A 19,120-nucleotide genomic window follows, 5' to 3' on the forward strand; every position below is an offset into this window, starting at 1 on the left:
TTATTTACAAATATTCATCAGGTCCCGGGTTCAGCAAAATTTTTTTTTAATTTTCTCTGGTCTGGTCTAGTGGGAGGCTATGGCCGTGGCTAGTTACCACCCTGCCGACAAAGACGTGCCGCTAAGCGTATTACGCGCGCGTAGAAACCGACTAAGTGTATGGGTTTAATATAACTGACAAACTCCTAACAGATTGGCCCTTTACCATTTTAGACTGCATCACTTACCACCAGGTAAGATTGCAGTCAAGGGTTAACTTGTAGAAGAATTAAAAAAAAAGTAAGTTTTTAAATTTTGATTGTTTTTTAGACGCACCCTCATTACACTTTTGAGTACAAAGTGGAGGATCATCACACTGGTGATATGAAGTCCCAGCATGAGACGCGTGATGGCGACGTTGTAAAGGGCGTGTACTCGCTGCACCAACCAGATGGCTCCGAAAGATCCGTGCATTACCACGGCGATCACCACACTGGGTAAGAACATTCCAAATATTATAAATGAGAAAGTGTGTTGGTATCTCGTTCATTCACTCAGCATCCTTACACTCACTCCTTCAATAGCATAGGAGCCACGTAATATTACGTGTCGGGTATATGCTACTTTTTATCCCGAAATAATGCACTGGCCTTATGGCATAGATCTAAATAATAATAATAATCCATTTATAAAAAATAATATTAAATCAAAATAATTATAAATTGTAGTAGTTACAAAAATATCTACGTTAGTATGTTATTTGACATATCTTCAATTTACAGTGCACTGAGATAGCAACGTAAATTAATGTGTCGATACTTCAGTAATAACTCTTGAAGCTAAAGTAGCTGAACGGGGTTTTTAATGAAATTTAGTAATAATTTCATGGCATAATTCGTCGTAGAATAGATACTCTTTTATACCGTTAGAGTTGGTTAGTAATTTTATGAACTAACTTTCATAATAACAAGGATAAAACTTCGGTATTCTGAGGATAAAACATACGCGAGAGCAAACACCTGCGCGAACTTTAAAATATATGCAGTCTTTATACAATGGTACCAATTGAGTCGTCGTCCATTGTCACCACTGAACTTAACTGGACTTAAGAGAGCTATCCTTTTTCACGGATAATTTTTTCAATAGGGCAGCATGACTTTTACACTGACAATTAAGTTTAGTTTTGGTTTAGTTTCATGTTATACAAACAAAAAAGTGCACTGTTATCATCTTATAAAGTATGTATCTTTGCTTATAATGAAGCTGAAGAGTTTATTGGATTTTTTTAACAATTTAAACTCAGGAATTACATGTCAGATTTGAAAGATCGTTTTCGCCTCACATTGTCAAAATGTTTTGTAAAGTATTTAAAAGCAACATATTAAATAAGAGTATTTAACTAAATACTTGTGCCGTGTGGTGACGGTAGATAAGAAAACAGCTATCGCCACCCCTCCTCTTCCCGCAGGTGTCGTACGAGGCGACTAAGTTAATATAACTCGAGAAAAATCCTATTATAATATTAAGGATTACTTAAACTATAAAAAAGCTTGGGTGTGAATTGCTCTAGCTTCGTAGCTAAATATAAATTTACTGTGAGATGGCGATAACAAAATAATAATTTTACCCGGCTAAGTTTGTTGTGGGCTCTTCTTAGACCAAGGCGCGTTTGGAACCCTCCTAGCTTTAGGTTTCAGTTGGCGAACGAAGTTATCACCATCCCCTTACAATTACATAGGCCTACATGAATAAAGAAGTTTTGAATTTAGAATTCAACGGAGAACGGGCACGGCGTCCTCTGTGGTATGACTACCATCTACGTCTGCTACGACTACGTGGTGGTCATGAGCTAACCCTCCCTTTGGGAGAGGCCTTAAGTCCTGCAGTAGACAGTTATGGGGATGATAACTTAACTTAATATCACGCTAAGCGAGCGCAGACTCGACGTGGCTTGCAACAAGGACCTATATTGTGTAGAAAGGTAAAGTAAGAAAGATATCAAGGAAAAAAATAGTCAGAAGTTGTGGGCCAATCTTAATGTAAGTACATTACATTGGTACGGATATTTTCCATTTATACATTACATTTATTTTCAGATTCCATGCCGATGTAAAATACGCAACACACCATATTGTTCCTGAGAAGCATTATTAATTGTTTAGCTCTAAATGTAATGTTTAAATTAAATTAATAAAAACGTAATCTAATAAAGTAAATAATACCATAAGTTTTATTATTACAATAATAACGCCGTCATATAAACGTTGAAAGAAAAATCTAATAATAGAGTTAGCATAATAAAAACCGGCAAATACAAGTCAAACACCAAACTTTTGGCCCCGTTAGTTCTTTGGGACCCTAAAAGTACTTGCATTTATAAGTGCATTACAGTAAGTTTTACGTAAAAAGAGTCTTGCAGGAAGACATTTTTTTTTATCTGCATGTACCTCAAAAATCGGTACAGATTTACAAAAATAGCATACTATGCAGAGTCGGCTTGACTTGTTTTCGATTTAATTCAAACACCCGTAAACGCACTACCCACTGCGTTTACAAGCATATCCTTTTTCACACAACCTACTCAACCATTCATTTTCGCTATAGTAATTTAAATAAAAAACAATTCAAAACAATTTTGTAACGGTTTTACCAAATTTTTTTTTTCGTCTTTATATTTAGTGTTTAAAAATATGCGGATTCATGTTACCTAAATTAATTAATTGAAATCAGTAGTTTATTTAATCACCAATGATTTAAGACATGCCATGCTCTTTTCTCTGACCACATTATGTAGATACTATAAAGAGTCAGGAAATATACGCATTAGGAAAGTGTTCCATATTAAGTTAGCTAACATGAATAATGAATATGATGCCAGAAGATTTAAATTGCGACCTACTTAGGCTTTGTAACTCCGATAAATTCCCAGACCCTTTATTAATTTATGTTAAACACATTTACCGCTATGGACGGAAGTTGGGAAAGTAAAATTTGACACTACACCACAAGGTTAACTGGTTTACTTAATAAAACTTATACGATGCAAAAAATGTAGCGACTATCATGTGAAGTGTGAAGGAATGCTAAAATATCAATAAACTAAGCAACAACAATTGTCAACCACCCTGGCGCAACGGTGAGCGCTGTGAATTTAAGTAGGAGGTACCGGGTTCGATTACCGGCAGGGGCAATTTGGAAATTTATAATTTCTGAATTTTGTCTGGTCTGGTCTGGTAGGAGGCTTTGGCCGTGGCTAGTTAAAACCCCGCCGACAAAGATGTGCCACTAAGCAATTTAGTGTTCCAGTGCGATGTTGAAACTGATTAGGGGTATGACTACCACACTTCCTAATCGGTTAGCCCGATACCATCTTAGACTGCATCTCAGCAGGTGAGATTGCAGTCAAGGGCAAATTTGTAGCGGAATAAAAAAAGTTTGCCGTGTGATGACGGCAGACCAGAATACATCTGTTATCACCGTACATCTTTCACCGTACACCGAACTTCAGGGAATATAACGAACAGGCTGCAGCGTCCTCTGGTCTCCTCCAGTGATTATGGGTAGACCCTCCTGTTAGAGAAGCCATTAGTCAAATTAAGCATAAAACACTAAACAGAAATCCTCACTAGTTTTTGGTTATTTCTGACTATTTTAAGGTGCCATATTAGGACTGACAAAATAAAAACATATCTGGGAAGTTATATATAATATGAATTTCCTTCCAAAGACGATAAATATACTGAAAACACTCAAGTTTACTTCAGTGTTACAATAGCAATAACACCGGTCGAAGTAATACTACTGACTAAAAATATTGTTGCTTGACATTTGACGTTTGGAAGTTATAAAAACTTAAGTTAGCAGCGAAGTCTACGCCTCGACGGTTTAGTCTTCAACACGTCGTTTCCTCTGTGTGAAAAATCCTGCTCGTGCGAGCCGTGCTGGTGGACGAAAAAAGTTTGGAGCAGCTTGAGGGTTCTCTTGAACCTCTCTTTTCTATGAGAGATATTGCTAGTCTGATAATAATTACAACTTACCCTCCCATATTTTGTGTTCCTTTTATCATGATAGCTTTTTTAAAAGCTTTTTACTGCAATTCATTTATTTTCAGGTGCAAGTGAAAAATTTACATTTTCGTAACTATTATTAAGACCATATAAGTTACTTGAATAAAAGACATCATCGCTATATAGCGACAAAGCCTCTAAATCTCAACTATCTTAAAGCGCTTTTATATGTATTTATAAATTCTTAATTTGGTAACCCATCTACACTATTATGTAACAGTATAATTAACATACAGATTATTATTTAGTATATGTATTAGCATTTTTCTCTGTGGTGTACAATAAGTGTATTCATTCCTTCAATATATTTCGACTTCTTAATATTAAAGATAAGGTTTTATTTCACGTTACAAGAGCGCCAAGTGGCTGACACCGGTAGTTTTACATAAAACATATTTCAAAACTGTGATAACTTGTATAGGCCTATATGAAGTTGCTAGGGAAATAATTTGCTAATTTGCAAGTTGAGCTTTTGACCTTGCTCAATAAAAGTACATACATACTATAAAAGCGGCTCTTTGCAAGTATTTTGCATCAGTCGAACGACCACTTTCCCAATATGTACTCGAAAGTAAGTGAGCTTACTTTAATTATATTCATATTCATTTTAAGCTGTCTCATATTATCACATACTAGATTTCTAATCGCTAAGGAGATATTGGTTAAGCGAACTTGTTACAAATTGAGCTATGGAAATTTACGAACTATATTTTCATTGGTATTCAAGTAAAATGTTACAAATTTTGCAGTGTGTTTAATTTACTTGCAGATCATCGCTTTAAGCGCTGTATTGGCGGTCTCATCCGCTGGATTAGTGCCAGCAGCGCACTACTCATCAGCCGCTGCTGTATCTTCCCAAAGCATCGTGCGTCACGACCAGGGCCATGGCATTGCTGCTGCACCCATCGCATACAACGCGGCTCCCTTAGCTTACTCCGCTCCCGTCGCCTACACCTCCCCAGCCCGCATCTCCGGTCACGGTGCTGTTTCCTCTCAAAACATCGTTCGTCACGACCAAGGACATAGGGCTATTGCCGTAGCCACCCCTGTCTCATACGCCGCCGCTCCTGTGGCTTACGCCGCACCTCGTTACTCCGGCCACGGTGCCGTCTCATCCCAAAACATTGTGCGTCACAACCAAGGCTACGGCTCTATCGGTGTCGCTGCTGCCCCTCTCGCATACGCTGCACCAGCGCGCGTTGCTATCTCCCACTCTGCTCCTCTTATCCACGCTGCTCCCATTGTACACGCCGCTCCCGCCCACGGTATCATCGCCGCTCACCAGCCAGAACCCTATGACGTAAGATTTCTTTATTAATTATTAAATAAGTGAGTTAATGAGGTTAATGCTAAGATAATAATTTGGTCAAATTTTGCTAACAGGCACACCCCAGCTACGACTTCTCCTACTCCGTAGCTGACGGTCACACCGGCGACAACAAGTCCCAGCACGAGAGCCGCGACGGTGACGTCGTACATGGCGAGTACTCCCTGGTCGAGGCCGACGGTTCAGTACGCAGAGTCGAGTACTCCGCCGACGCACACAGCGGATTCAACGCCGTGGTCCACCGCTCTGCACCTTCAGTTCACGCTGCACCTGTAGCGCATGCGCCAGCACATGCCCTCTCTCATTATTGAAAAGATGCCAAATATAATTTAAAGTTACCTGTGTATAGCAATGTAAATATTTAATACAAAAAATATAACACAATTCGTTATAAGTATTTCTTTTCTTTAACATAGATTTGTGTTTCCATTTCATTTATTGTTCTGTCTTAAAGCCAAAGTTGTAGAAAAATGCTTACTATAATTTTGTTTAGTTGTTGCATCAACCAGACGAAAATTGAGCCTAAACCCCACTGTATTTAATCTCCCGCAAAATTTAAGCCCAAGAGTTAAGGGCCAAATTTGATAATGAACGCAAAGTTTGGTGATGACTACGAGAATTATACTGGTGTTAGTGTAAAGTATCTAAATCAATGCAATCGATTAATTTTTTTTATTCTATTGTAGTAAAATAAACTAAGTAGGTATATATTGTATCCAGTTGATAATAACAACATAAAACTAGTTTAAAATAATATTTTTAGCAGGTTTGATGTAACGATGAGTTATGAGTTGAACGTTAGTGTCATTTAAAAACGTTAATAGGTTAACTTTTGGCTGGGTTATTTTGATGTGTTCGTTACTGTCAATACAAACATTTTAATCTTACCAGGGCCATTACTACGGCTAAACTCATCTTATTGTGGAAGGAGACCAGTGCCCCGTAGTGGTAATGGGTTTGTTTTGATACCAAAAACATCTTTATCCCGAAAAAAGGGAAATTTTTTGTCGATTTTACTTCAAATAACATTTTTCTAATTAGTAAAAGTGTACCATCATTTTCGTCATCATCACCATCATGATCATCACCTCAACCGATTGTTGTTTACTGCTAGACATAGGTGTTATGTAGAGGGTTCCAAAATCCACGGTCCTGGACCGGTCCTTTCCAGCGGCTCCCCGCGACTCGTTTGATATTTCCTGTCCGCAAAACTGACGGTGCGAGAGTACCTCCACTGCAATCATTAAACCACACGACACGTGGTAATTTTTTTTTTTTTTTTATATATATATTAATAGCGGGCAAACGAGCAAGTGGGTTACCTGATGATAAGTGATCACCGCCGCTCAGAAAGATCTGCAGCACCAGAGTAGCCACCGACGCGTTGCCGGCTTTTAAGGAATTTGTTTATCCGCCCCTTGAATAACCCTAGATTGTATTTTTGAGGAAACACATCAGATGGGAGATTGTTCCATAATTTGCAAGAACGCGGTAGAAATGATCTGGTATTTCGTTCTTTTATTTATTAATGGCATAACTTTGTAGATGATAAGCTAATTAACACAAAGCCCCTACCCAGCGGCCCAGCTATTCTTGGCTCTGACAGCGATGTCAGAAACAGCGGGGTTGGGTGTGTCAAGAATCTTCGGAAGAGATTCCGCTGCCAAACACGATGCAGGTCTCCGAAACTTAATACGTACGTCCATGTGGCAAAGATGTGGGATTCACCCTTTTAAAAATGTAGTACATATCTTGGTTTACCTTCCGCACACAAGTCAACTAAGAGTACAAATTAGACTTTTAACGATTATAATCTACTAGCTGTTGCCCGCGACTTCGTCTGCGTTTGATTTGGTTTTTAAAGTATTCAGTATCGCTAAGCTTTAAATGAGTATAGTAGTATATATATATAACATGTGACTGCCAATTAATTATAGACAAATAATTTGAAATAAAATAAAATTGCGACTATAATTAAAGATCTAAGCTATCCTATCTCTTAAGTTGGACCAGACTGCTCACGGTGTACCAATTTAATTTTAAATCGGTTAAGTAGTTTAGGAGTCCATCGCGGACAAACATCGTGACAGGAGATTTATATATATTAAGATATTTTGTTGTAATTGATAGAAGCTGGAACCGAATACTCCTGCAAAACACCATTGTTAGTCACCAATACATTTCAGTCTTCAGTCTTCAGTCAATGTTGGTTACCCAGCACAATTGACTATTTTGTGTTGCTGCTCTTAGGCTTCACATTACAAGATTGTTAGCAGTCATAATATGTGATGTGAATGAAAAGTATAAAAGATGAGCTGAAACCCTTATAGGTCCTCGGGACGGTAATTTGCGATTGAGATTTATGATTGCGAAAGTATGCTGTCCATTTGTTAGTTATGTATATAATATATAAAAAGACCTTTACCGACCATGATAAAATTTTGCACAAAGATTGCTTGCATCCTGGAGGTGGACTCGGATACTTTGTATCCCTGTAAAGAACAGGGATTCCGGTTCCTCTTATATATTTGAACGGTTCCTTTATAGGGCTTCGCAACAAAACGGATCTAATTAAATAAAACAAACGCGGACGAAGTCGCAACAGAAAATTCTTACTACGTTACTAGGCTGCCTACAGCTTCTTCCACGATTATTTTTTTAAATCAAGCAGGAATCGTTGCCATTCCTGGGGTTAAAGTATCTTAGGACTGTTTCAAGAATGAAAACCCCTATTATTTAACTTAAATTAGCTACAAAACTGTGCGTAGGTAAAAAAGGCTCACCCACAAGTACGTTACCAGGATAATAATTATCCGTTGTCTTTGTCCAGACTGCAAGCTATATTAATTAGGAGATTCCTAATTTTTTATTATTTATATGTTTGGCCAATTTTCGTTTATAATATAGTTAATAAGATAATTGTTATTGTTGTAGCTATGGATTTTTATCTGAAGTAAACGTTAGTATTATTATTATTTGGAAGTGTTTGTATTTCTCAGCTCTTGGCTGGTTTTAACTGCATTTACGGGCCTTAACCAAGTAAATGCAGCGTGTGGTGTGTTTTTATATTGTATTTTTATGTTAAACCTATGCTTTCGTCAACCTGCAAAAACTTTCTTACTATTCTACATGTATTTAAAATGGCAGCTTTTTGCAAACCGATGTAGAGAGATTCTTCCAGACCTAATATTTTTAAGCTGTGTAGAAGGTTATTGGGAGTAACCCCTGTAGTAGAGATAACGATAGGTACCACATACAGTTTGGCTTGTTTCCAGATTCTCGTAATTTCTTCTTTAAGTTCAGTGTATTTGCAAATTTTTTCACTTACTGTTTTCTGTATATTATGGGTATTAGGAACTGCAATATCTATGAGGTAAGTGGTTTTTCTTAATTTATCCTGTAGAATTATATCTGGTCTATTATAGTGTATGGTCTTATCTGTAAGAATAGCGCGGTCATAATAAAGTTTGTATGTGGTATTTTCTAGTATCGTTTGAGGGGTATATTTATATTATTATTATTATTATTATTTGGAAGTGTTTGTATTTCTCAGCTCTTGGCTGGTTTTAACTGCATTTACGGGCCTTAACCAAGTAAATGCAGTGGTGTGTTTTTATGTTAAACCAATGCTTTCGTCAACCTGCAAAAACTTTCTTACTATTCTACACGTATTTAAAATGGCAGCTTTTTGCAAACCGATGTAGAGAGATTCTTCCAGACCTATTATTTTTAAGCTATGTAGAAGACTATTGGGAATAACCCCTGTAGTAGAGATAACAATAGGTACCACATACACTTTGGCTTGTTTCCAGATTCTCGTAATTTCTTCTTTAAGTTCAGTGTATTTGCAAATTTTTTCACTTACTGTTTTCTGTATATTATGGGTATTAGGAACTGCAATATCTATGAGGTAAGTGGTTATTCTTAATTTATCCTGTAGAATTATATCTGGTCTATTATAGTGTATGGTCTTATCTGTAAGAATAGCGCGATCATAATAAATTTTGTATGTTTGAGGGGTATATTTATAGTAAGGTGTGTTAGTGTTTTGTGTAAGCATGTGCTTGAATGCCAGTTTTTGATGAATGATGTTGGCGACTTGGTTATGTCTGTGAGTGTAGTCGGTCTGAGTGAGTGTTGTGCATGCTCCTGTAATGTGTTGAATGGTTTCTGATTGAATGTGGCATCTTCGGCATTTATCGCTTGTAATGGTAGAGTCCTTGATGGTATATTTCCTGTAGTTTTTGGTATTGATGATTTGATCTTGTATGGCTATAATGAATCCTTCGGTTTCTGGAAACAGGTTTCCTATTTTTAACCACTTATTTGAGGCTACTGTGTTTATATGGGGTTGCTCTAAGTCATGGCGATGCCTTCCATGAACAACTTTCTTTTTCCAGTTTTCTAGTTTTTGTTTTTGCGGGTCAGTGATACTTGTGTTCTGGGTATCTATTTTTTCGTTTAAGTTTAGCGGTGTGTAATTGAGATCCATTATAGTAATAGCTTTATGTATGTCACTAGTGAGAGATTTTGAATGAAAGAATGTTCTTAGTCTAGATATTTGTTTCTGCCAAAGGTGATAAATGTCAATGAGGCCTCTCCCTCCATTCTGCCTTTTGATCGTGAGTCTTTCAACTGCCGATTTAGGATGATGGTTGTTGTGTTTTGTTAGTGTAGTGCGTGTAATCCTTTCTATTTGTTCGATGTCTGTTTTAGACCATTTGATTACTCCGAATGAGTAAGTAAGAATTGGTATGGCAAATGTATTAAGTGCTTTTATCAGATGCTTACCTGATAGTTGTGTTTTACAAATAGCGTTTATTCTCCTTCGATATTCTGTATTAAGTGTTTGCTTGACTGCTGTATAGTCGATTCCTTTCAGTTGCTTGTAACCTAAATATTTATATAAATCTGTTGTTTCCATAGAGGAAATTGTATCATTTTCGTTAATTATATAATCACCGGATTTTATTTTACCTTTTATAATATGTACTGCCTTACACTTATCTATTCCAAATTGCATATTTATATCCTGACTAAATTCTGTAGTTATATTTATTAGGTTTTTCATTTCGTTTTCGGATTTTGCATATAATTTGATGTCATCCATGTATATAAGATGTGAAATAATGGTTTCCTTGGAGTTGTGTTTAAAGCTATATCCAGCCCGGCACTTATGCAGCAGGTCTGACAAGGGATTTAGAGCAAGACAAAACCACAAGGGGCTCAGTGAGTCACCCTGGTAGATACCCTTCCTAATATATATTTGTCGAGATACAAGTGTATTGAGGCGGTTACTTAGCTGTAATGTAGTTTTCCAATGTGACATGATACTACGCAAAAAAATGATTATTTTTGGATTAACTTTATAAATTTCTAAAACTTTTATTAACCAAGAATGTGGGATACTATCGAATGCTATTTGGTAATCTATATAGGTACAATGAAGGTTTCTATTTTTTGCTGTTGCATGTTTATGAATAGTTGAATCTATAACTAACTGTTCCTTACATCCCATGTGGCCTCTCCTACATCCTTTCTGTTCTTCTGCTATTATATTGTGGCGTTTGACGTGCAAGTTGATTTTAGTTGTGATTGCTGATGTTAAAATTTTGTAAATAGTGGGTAGGCATGTAATTGGTCTGTATTGGGAAGGTTGTGTTGTGTACTTTGTTTTAGGTAGCATGTATGTTATTCCTGTTGCAATAAATTCAGGTATATTTTGACGTCCTAATACAATATCAGTAAAAACTTTTGCTATAATTTTGTGTAGTGAGGTTAACTTTTTGTACCAAAAATTGTGTATTTTATCTATTCCAGGTGATTTCCAATTGTGTAATCTAGCTGTAATAATTGTGATATCAGATTCCGTAAACTCCTTAAACTCCATTTCATCTATTCCTCTCCATTTAAAATCTTCTTCTGTTATCCAAGCTGCTTCATTGTTATGTTCCACTTGTTGTTCCCATATGCCAGACCAAAAATTTTCTAAATGTTCTATAGTAGGTGTTTCAATTTTTTCATCTGATATTCTGTCGGTGTGTGGTTTATTTAGGTTCCTATAAAACATTTTTTCATTTGTAGCAAATATGGCGTTATCTTTTTTGCGTTGTTGGGCTTTTTTGTATCTTCTGAGCCTATGAACCTTGAGGGCAAGTTTTTGTTTGAATGTATCTAAGAATTCTTCAGGTTTTGTATTACTATTTTCGTGTCTTGTGTGAATAAAATTGCTTTTAAAAATCGCTTCAACTCTTTTAACTACTTTGTTTGATCTGTTATTGTTAATGTATTGTGTAAGTCTACCGCAGTCTGCTCTTAATTTTTCAATGTCTTTTTCTAATCTTTGTTGCCATGGTGGTTTATTATTGTGTCTTGATCTAGAATTTTCAGTGTATTCTGTGATTTTAAAATTGAGCTCTTCAGATATGACTAACGCTGTGCAGTATATAACGGTGTGTATATCTATTAATTGTGTATCGATGGACATAAACTGGTAAAGTATACTTTCGTTGAAGATATTTACTAATCGAAAAAGGTTAGGACTGTGTTTCAGCTTAGGGAGTTTTGGCCTAGCTGCTGGATCCATCCCAGAATATTGTGTGATCGCTGTTTTGAATTTGTTAAGTATTTCTTGTACATATTTTTCTGAAATCGTATTCCTATCTGTGTTATCTAAGTGCTCAACGTCATTTTCTATCGTCAAGAATATAGTTTCAGTTTGTGTAGCTGTGTGTGATGTTTGTGAGTATGGTTGCAGTTGATTGTATGTTTGCTGTTGTGTATTAGGTTGTAAGGGTTGTATTTGTTGAATATTCTGGGATCTGGTTTGTGTTAGTGCAGCAGTGTTAGTGTCTGTATTACTTTTCGATTCTTCTTCTAGTTGTCTACGTATCTCTATCTTAAGTTGGTCTATTATGTCTTGAGGTAGGAGTTTATTTCTTACTATGGCTCTTCTTTGATCTGAAATTCTTTGTTCGGAAACGATAATCGATGGGTATTGTTCTTTAAAGAGTTCATGTAAACGTTGTCTGTAGGTGGTCAAATCTGTTTCTAATTTCGTTATATATAGGTAGTTTCGCATGATGAATATGTTTACTTCTCTGCTCCATTTCATGCGAACTCTTGCTTTCCCAGCCTTGGTGGACGCGGGTAAGAAGGTACTTGCCTCCCGCGCAACATTCAAGGTCTGTATGGATGGATTTGCATTTAAAATAGCTATAGGAGGGGACGATGGTAGTGATGGTGACGATGTGCGTGAAGATGGTGTGTATGATATAGTGCTTGGGCTGTATGGTTCTATAGGGGTGCTTGTCCTGTCTGTCAGTCTGTCATCATCGTCAATGACTTCGGCTGTAGTATTTTTGTCGGTAGGAGCCCGCCTGTTCAGCTCCTCACCGCTGACGGTTCGCATGCTGAGACACCCAGCGTCAGCCCCAGGTGCGCCCCGGCGATTGCCCCCGGGTAGCGGTCCAATACGTTTTCTTTTTGATCGCGTCTCCATGTTAAATGGGTTTCCAGAGCCACGTTAGCCACGCCAGTAATTACTCATCGTGTGTCCGCCCCCCACGAGATTAGATGGTCAATCAGGACGTGTGGTTGTTTAGGGGGCTTATTATTATTATTATTATTATTATTATTATTATTATTATTATTATTATATATACATGTGCCACACTTTTATCAAGATCAGATAAAAAGTTGCCAGCAAAAAAAACATACAAACTTCCGTTAGGAGGATTAATTCAAGCAGATTATGCAGTTTCAAAAAGTACTAATAGAAAAACCTTGAAATTAAAAAGTTTTGGGTTAGGTAACAAAACAGTTGTATCAATAATAAATTACATAATTGAAGGACACATAAATTGTCATTCTAATGCTACTAATGTAATAAACATAAAGCTTTCAATCAGAGCTACGGCCATAGCTCAACGAGTCGCGAAGCTGAAGTGGATGAAGGTTGGGGTCCCAAGGTGCTGGAATGGTAACCGGAAACCCAGCGTTAGTAGACACCCGACAAGGTGGACGGCTGACATCAGGGAGTGATCGTAGGGAGTCGCTAGACTCAACCGGCATAAGACCGTGGTGTTTGGAACCCCCAAAAGCAAAAGGCTTATGTCCATTGTGGACGTCAATCGGTGGATATGATATAATGAAAACTTTCAAACTCAGGGGTAGATTTGCATAAAAAATATTCGTCATTAAAATTTTAACTACATATCGAGCTCTCAAACATTAAGTCATTATGTTAAACAGTCAGATAGGCGAAATAAAACTGCGGTATTTATATCAAAACTTCCCAAGATTACAATGTTTTTAACATAATACATAACTTAATATAATGTAAGACTATTAATATTTATCAGTATTCCTAGATAATTGGTATATTATGAATCAGAAAGTATGTCGGTGCGGATCTTGTCCTAATTTTGCTTGAAATAGGTTGGCTACAGGCGGACTTAACACAATAAATACCTTAGAGGGGTCTAAGAATATATACTACATTACACAGCTTTTTTTTCTTTAATTTATACCAATTTTTATGCCTTGGGTACAATTCTCTTGGGTTCAATCTTATCTACCATATCTTCCTGCTATCTTGTCGTCTATATAGCAATAGTATCTAGCAAGCAGTAGTTAATCATACGACTGGATATAAATCGTTAGTAATCATTATATTTACTTATATAAAAATAAGGGTGTGCGTGTAACTTTTACGCGCGATTGAAGTAAAACTTTTATTGTTATTTATTGATGAAACAGTAAAATGTTCATGGGACTCAATTACATAATAAATAAACAAGTATATTTAGAGATTTTCAAAAAACTTTACAATTAAAAATATTTGTTTTAAAACTGTTGAATTTTTTTTACTTTGCTATTCACAATTGATCCGTTTGAAAATATTGGAAATAAATAATCCTAATTCTGTATGATATTTGCCACTAGCTGGCGTATAAGTCAAGAAGCGTAAGCGTTACTTCCGTCAGAAAAAAAACTGAGCTACTCCCTAGTCGCGCCTAAAAAGTTTTACTTCAACAATTTGTACTATATGAGTAACTGAGATAAGATGGCAAACCAAAAATTTGTGAAAATACAACCACTGTACAATTTTATAATACACGCCAGTAAAGCCGCAGGCAGAGCTTGACTTGAATAATGAAATACCTTACAAATTATGAAAACTCGTAAGGGTTATTTGAACTTGTTAAAGAAAGCAAACAATTCGCTGCTTGAGCTTTCGACCTTGCACATTTAAAGTGACATACTATAAAAGCAGCTCATTGTAAGTTTTAGGCATCAGTCGAACAACTACTTTCCCAATATGTACTCAAAAGTAAGTGGAATTACTGCACTAATATTCACATTCATTACTTTAATAATTAATGTGAACCGTCACATAATATACATTTCTTATTGAAATTTATAACTTATAGTTTTATTTGAAGGTATCGTAGAAATTAAGCTAAAATGGTTGTTTTACTTGCAGATCATCGCTTTAAGCGCTGTATTGGCGGTCACATCCGCTGGACTAGTGCCAGCAGTGCACTATTCATCAGCCGCTGCTGTTTCTTCTCAAAGCATCGTGCGTCACGACCAGAGCCATGGCATTGCTGCAGCACCCATCGCATACAACGCGGCTCCCTTGGCTTATTCCGCACCCGTTGCCTACGCCTCCCCAGCCCGCATCTCCGGTCACGCTGCTGTTTCTTCTCAAAACATCGTTCGTCACGACCAAGGACATAGGGCTATTGCCGTAGCCACTCCTGTCTCATACGCCGCCGCACCTGTGGCGTACGCAGCACCTCGTTACTCCGGCTACGGTGCCGTCTCATCCCAAAACATTGTGCGTCACAACCAAGGCTACGGCTCTATCGGTGTCGCTGCTGCCCCTCTCGCATACGCTGCACCAGCGCGCGCTGCTATCTCCCACTCTGCTCCTCTTATCCACGCTGCTCCCATCGTACACGCCGCTCCCGCCCACGGTATCATCGCCGCTCACCAGCCAGAACCCTATGACGTAAGATTTCTTTATTGATTGTTAAATAAGTGAGTTAATGAGGTTAGTGCTAAGATAATAATTTTTGGTCAACTTTGGTTAACAGGCACACCCCAGCTACGACTTCTCCTACTCCGTAGCTGACGGTCACACCGGCGACAACAAGTCCCAGCACGAGAGCCGCGACGGTGACGTCGTACATGGCGAGTACTCCCTGGTCGAGGCCGACGGTTCAGTACGCAGAGTCGAGTACTCCGCCGACGCTCACAGCGGCTTCAACGCCGTGGTCCACCGCTCAGCACCTTCGGTTCACGCTGCACCTGTTGCGCATGCGCCAGCACATGGTCTCTCACATTACTGAAAAGATACCAAATATAAATCAAAGCTACCTATGCATAGAAATGTAAATATTTAATTAAAATATACCACAATTCGTATAAAGAAATTTCTTTTCCTTTATTTCAAAGAGGCGTCGTACAGGAATGCCTTATCGTTTTTCTCAGGTTTAACTGCACGACCACCTACATTATCCCCTCGAGTGCATGTACTAAATATCAACCAACCATAGATTTCCAAAATAACAAAAAAATATAAATATTAAATGTTGTTACTCGAATGTTACAACAACATTTCAGCACATTATTCTCGTTGGGTTTGCGTTGGATTCAATAAAATGGACCTACGTTTTATAATCAAAACAAAAATAGGGCAACTATTGGTTATTTTCTGCATGACATAAAAAAGTAAATATTAAAACTATCTTTATTAAAACATGCAATTTCTGATATGAACATATATATGTAAGGATGTTCAGTGTCTGTTTATGCATGCATTATTTTACAGCATATTTTACAAGAAATATAACATTAAATTAAGTATCGCAAATGGCTTGAAAATAATCGAGAAAAGTGAGGCCTAGTACCGTACCGAAAAGCATTCAATCTTGCTGGGTAAACAGTATTCACCCAACTTGGTAAACAATGCATCGTTGAGTTTTTGAAGATCACTAGCAACTTATACACATATGCTGTTAAACTATCTTCTTTAACTTGGGCACTTCAAACTAAGGCAGCCCAAAAAGCAGCCGAGATAGCTGGATTGGTAGTGGCAGGGTATCCGGTCATGTGCGTGATGGACCCGTCTTGTATGGCCGCATATGTATTCCGTATCGTGTTCTGAAGTTAAACCCCACTTTGCAAGAGTTGATAAGCCAGCTGAGGTTGTGTCTCGCAGCTTGTTTCACCTTGACGCTGATGTTCGGGTTCGGGCTGATTGTCAGGCTGAGTGTAGGACACTTCTCCTGGAACGCAACCTGGGTTGAGCCGGCTTATAGGTTTGTATGTGTCCAAGTTTAAAATGGCGATAAGCCTCAAGTGAGCTATTTCCTAAGTGTTATTATTGGAAATAGAGAATAGAAGTTATATTCTCTATCTCCTATAATATTCATATGATCTTCTTAAAATGTATGTACTAAAAAACTGATAATACAACATTTAAATGAAAAATCTTTTGTGTTACGATCTCTTGGAACATTTTTGTGAATTTTAAAGAAATTTGCATACCGAAGGAAATCCATCGTTAGATAAAATGTAAATGTTAACACAGAGTAGCGACTGGATATTGCATTTAAATTCAATTTTTATAAAGTGCTATTTAAGCGATTTTAAAGCTTATTTGAGCAAATTTTCATTTGAACTGCCGGTTTCCGCATATTAATGTCTAATTTACAAAATAATCCTAAATTGCAAATACTAATCCGAATAAGTATTATAAAAAACTAGCAATGACAGCAGCTCCGCTCGTTCTAAACACATTTATTTTAATTCTTCTTCTCCATTTATAATATAATAGTTATGTACGTACTAGGTAAAGTAGGTTTAAATAATTATTAATTTGCTGTTTCATAGATTTCTCTTTCAGACTGAAAACCTTTCGACTGCAAAAATTATAAGGAATTAATTTATTACCACATTTATATTTGTTAGAACGTTAAAAATAAAAAATCAAACTGTTTGAGCAACAAAAGCTTCTCATTAAAATGGCTGGCACTTTTTGAATTAGTCAAAATTTTCTTTTAGACTGCCAGTGAGGTATTTAAGTGTTTCTTAATTTAAATAAAGGGTAGAGTTGTTATTTCAGTTTAAGTTTTTATTTATCATTACATCAATCCATTACCAGCCCACTAAACAGCACGGATCTCCTCTCACAACCAGAAGGGGTTAAGGCCGTAGTCCACCACGCTGGCCCAGTGCGGATTGGCGGACTCCACACACCTTTGTGAACATACCGTTGAAGCAAGTGATATTTTAATTTCTTAAAACACACATAACTTAAAAAAGTTAGAGGTCTTGCTTGGATTCGAACTGAGTCCCCCAAAAGTGAAGTCGAGCTCCTACCCCATGCACTGAAGTTTTTAACTATATTATCGCTTAAAAACTAGCACCACCCTGTATAGCTTTTACTGTAACTCAACTTTCCTACGTACATTTTGAATGCAAAATAAATTTTTCTTTCATAATATTAATAAGTTTTCGAAACGATAAGTATCTTGTAATGATATCTTAGAACTAATGCCCGTTTTCACTAACGACGAACAAGGCAATGCCTAAAAAAGTAGCCTTATCTAAGGAGATTCCTAGGCGTACATCAACATTTCAGTAATAGTTACCACCTAAGAGTTGGTAAAACGTTTTTCCAACAGTCATCACCTATCATTAAGCATTCGATTTAGGCGATGCCTAGGTTTAGTGAAAGCCGGAATAACTTCATATAAAATTGTATCGGTCTCGGTAAATTTGTTCTTGTATAGCAGAGATGTAATAACATAATTTTTTTTTTACATTTTTTAGATCCTTTTAGAACCTTGAGTATTTTTTTTGGTAAACATATTGCATGCAAACGAGCAAGCGGCTCACCTGATATAAAGTGATCACCGCCGACAACCTCACATCAACGTCACCATCAAAACCGCTAACGGGTTACCCGCTTTTAAGACATTTGTTAATCAACCCCTGGGTGTACCGTGTATTATCCATATTGAAATTTATGGGACACAAAACAGATGAAAGTCGGTTTACCAATTTGCATGTACGTAGAAAAAATATCTGGTACTAGCTTTTGCCTGCGGCTTCGCTCGCGTTAAGTTCAATTTTTGATTGGATTAATTTTAACTACAAACGGGCAGACAGGCATGCAGGTATGCTGGTAGACAGGTGGGTGGATAGGCGGGTAGGCAGGCGGGTAGACAGGCAGGCAGGCAGGCGGCCAGGTTAGTGAAAGAGTCCCGTTTTATCCCTTGGGTACGGAATCTTAAAAATTACCAGTCGGTGTCAGTTTTAACTTCTACAATTTTCATCAAAACATTTTACAAGTTCAATCAATCTTGGCTAAATCGTAGTCGCCTTATTGGACATAAATTAGTTCCGGACTCCTGGATTGATAGATCAGTCAGTCAGTCACCTTCGCCTATATAGAAATACTAAGTGTAATTGACATTGCTTGAAAAATGATTTCATAAATCAGGAACTTTTAAATAAATTTTCATCCCCTATTTAATGTCCTTGGGATGGATTTTTTAAACACTTATTTCTTTATTTTTATCGAAACCTAAAATCAAAGTTTCATGGATTTAACATGAAAAATAAATTGATAAAAGAAGGATGTCATATAAAGTTTCATCCCCCTTTTACCATTTTAGGGTTAGAATTTTCAGAAATCTTTTCTTAGCGGATGCCTACATTGTAATGACTC

General features: G+C 37.1%; 1 protein-coding gene across 1 annotated transcript in view; it reads left to right on the plus strand.

Moving 5' to 3' along the window:
• The window catches only part of LOC120625985, a 69,736-nt gene that overhangs the window by 18,489 nt on the left and 32,127 nt on the right, over positions 1-19,120 (plus strand). Inside the window, exons 8-14 of the mRNA XM_039893267.1 lie at positions 310-476; positions 2,076-2,112; positions 4,816-5,346; positions 5,430-5,666; positions 14,837-15,185; positions 15,321-15,391; positions 15,477-15,699. Coding sequence (XP_039749201.1) covers positions 310-476; positions 2,076-2,112; positions 4,816-5,346; positions 5,430-5,666; positions 14,837-15,185; positions 15,321-15,391; positions 15,477-15,699 — 1,615 coding nt within the window. The remainder of the gene's footprint in view (positions 1-309; positions 477-2,075; positions 2,113-4,815; positions 5,347-5,429; positions 5,667-14,836; positions 15,186-15,320; positions 15,392-15,476; positions 15,700-19,120) is intronic.

This window comes from Pararge aegeria, chromosome 8, assembly GCF_905163445.1.
Source record: "Pararge aegeria chromosome 8, ilParAegt1.1, whole genome shotgun sequence".
Taxonomy (NCBI): domain Eukaryota; kingdom Metazoa; phylum Arthropoda; class Insecta; order Lepidoptera; family Nymphalidae; genus Pararge; species Pararge aegeria.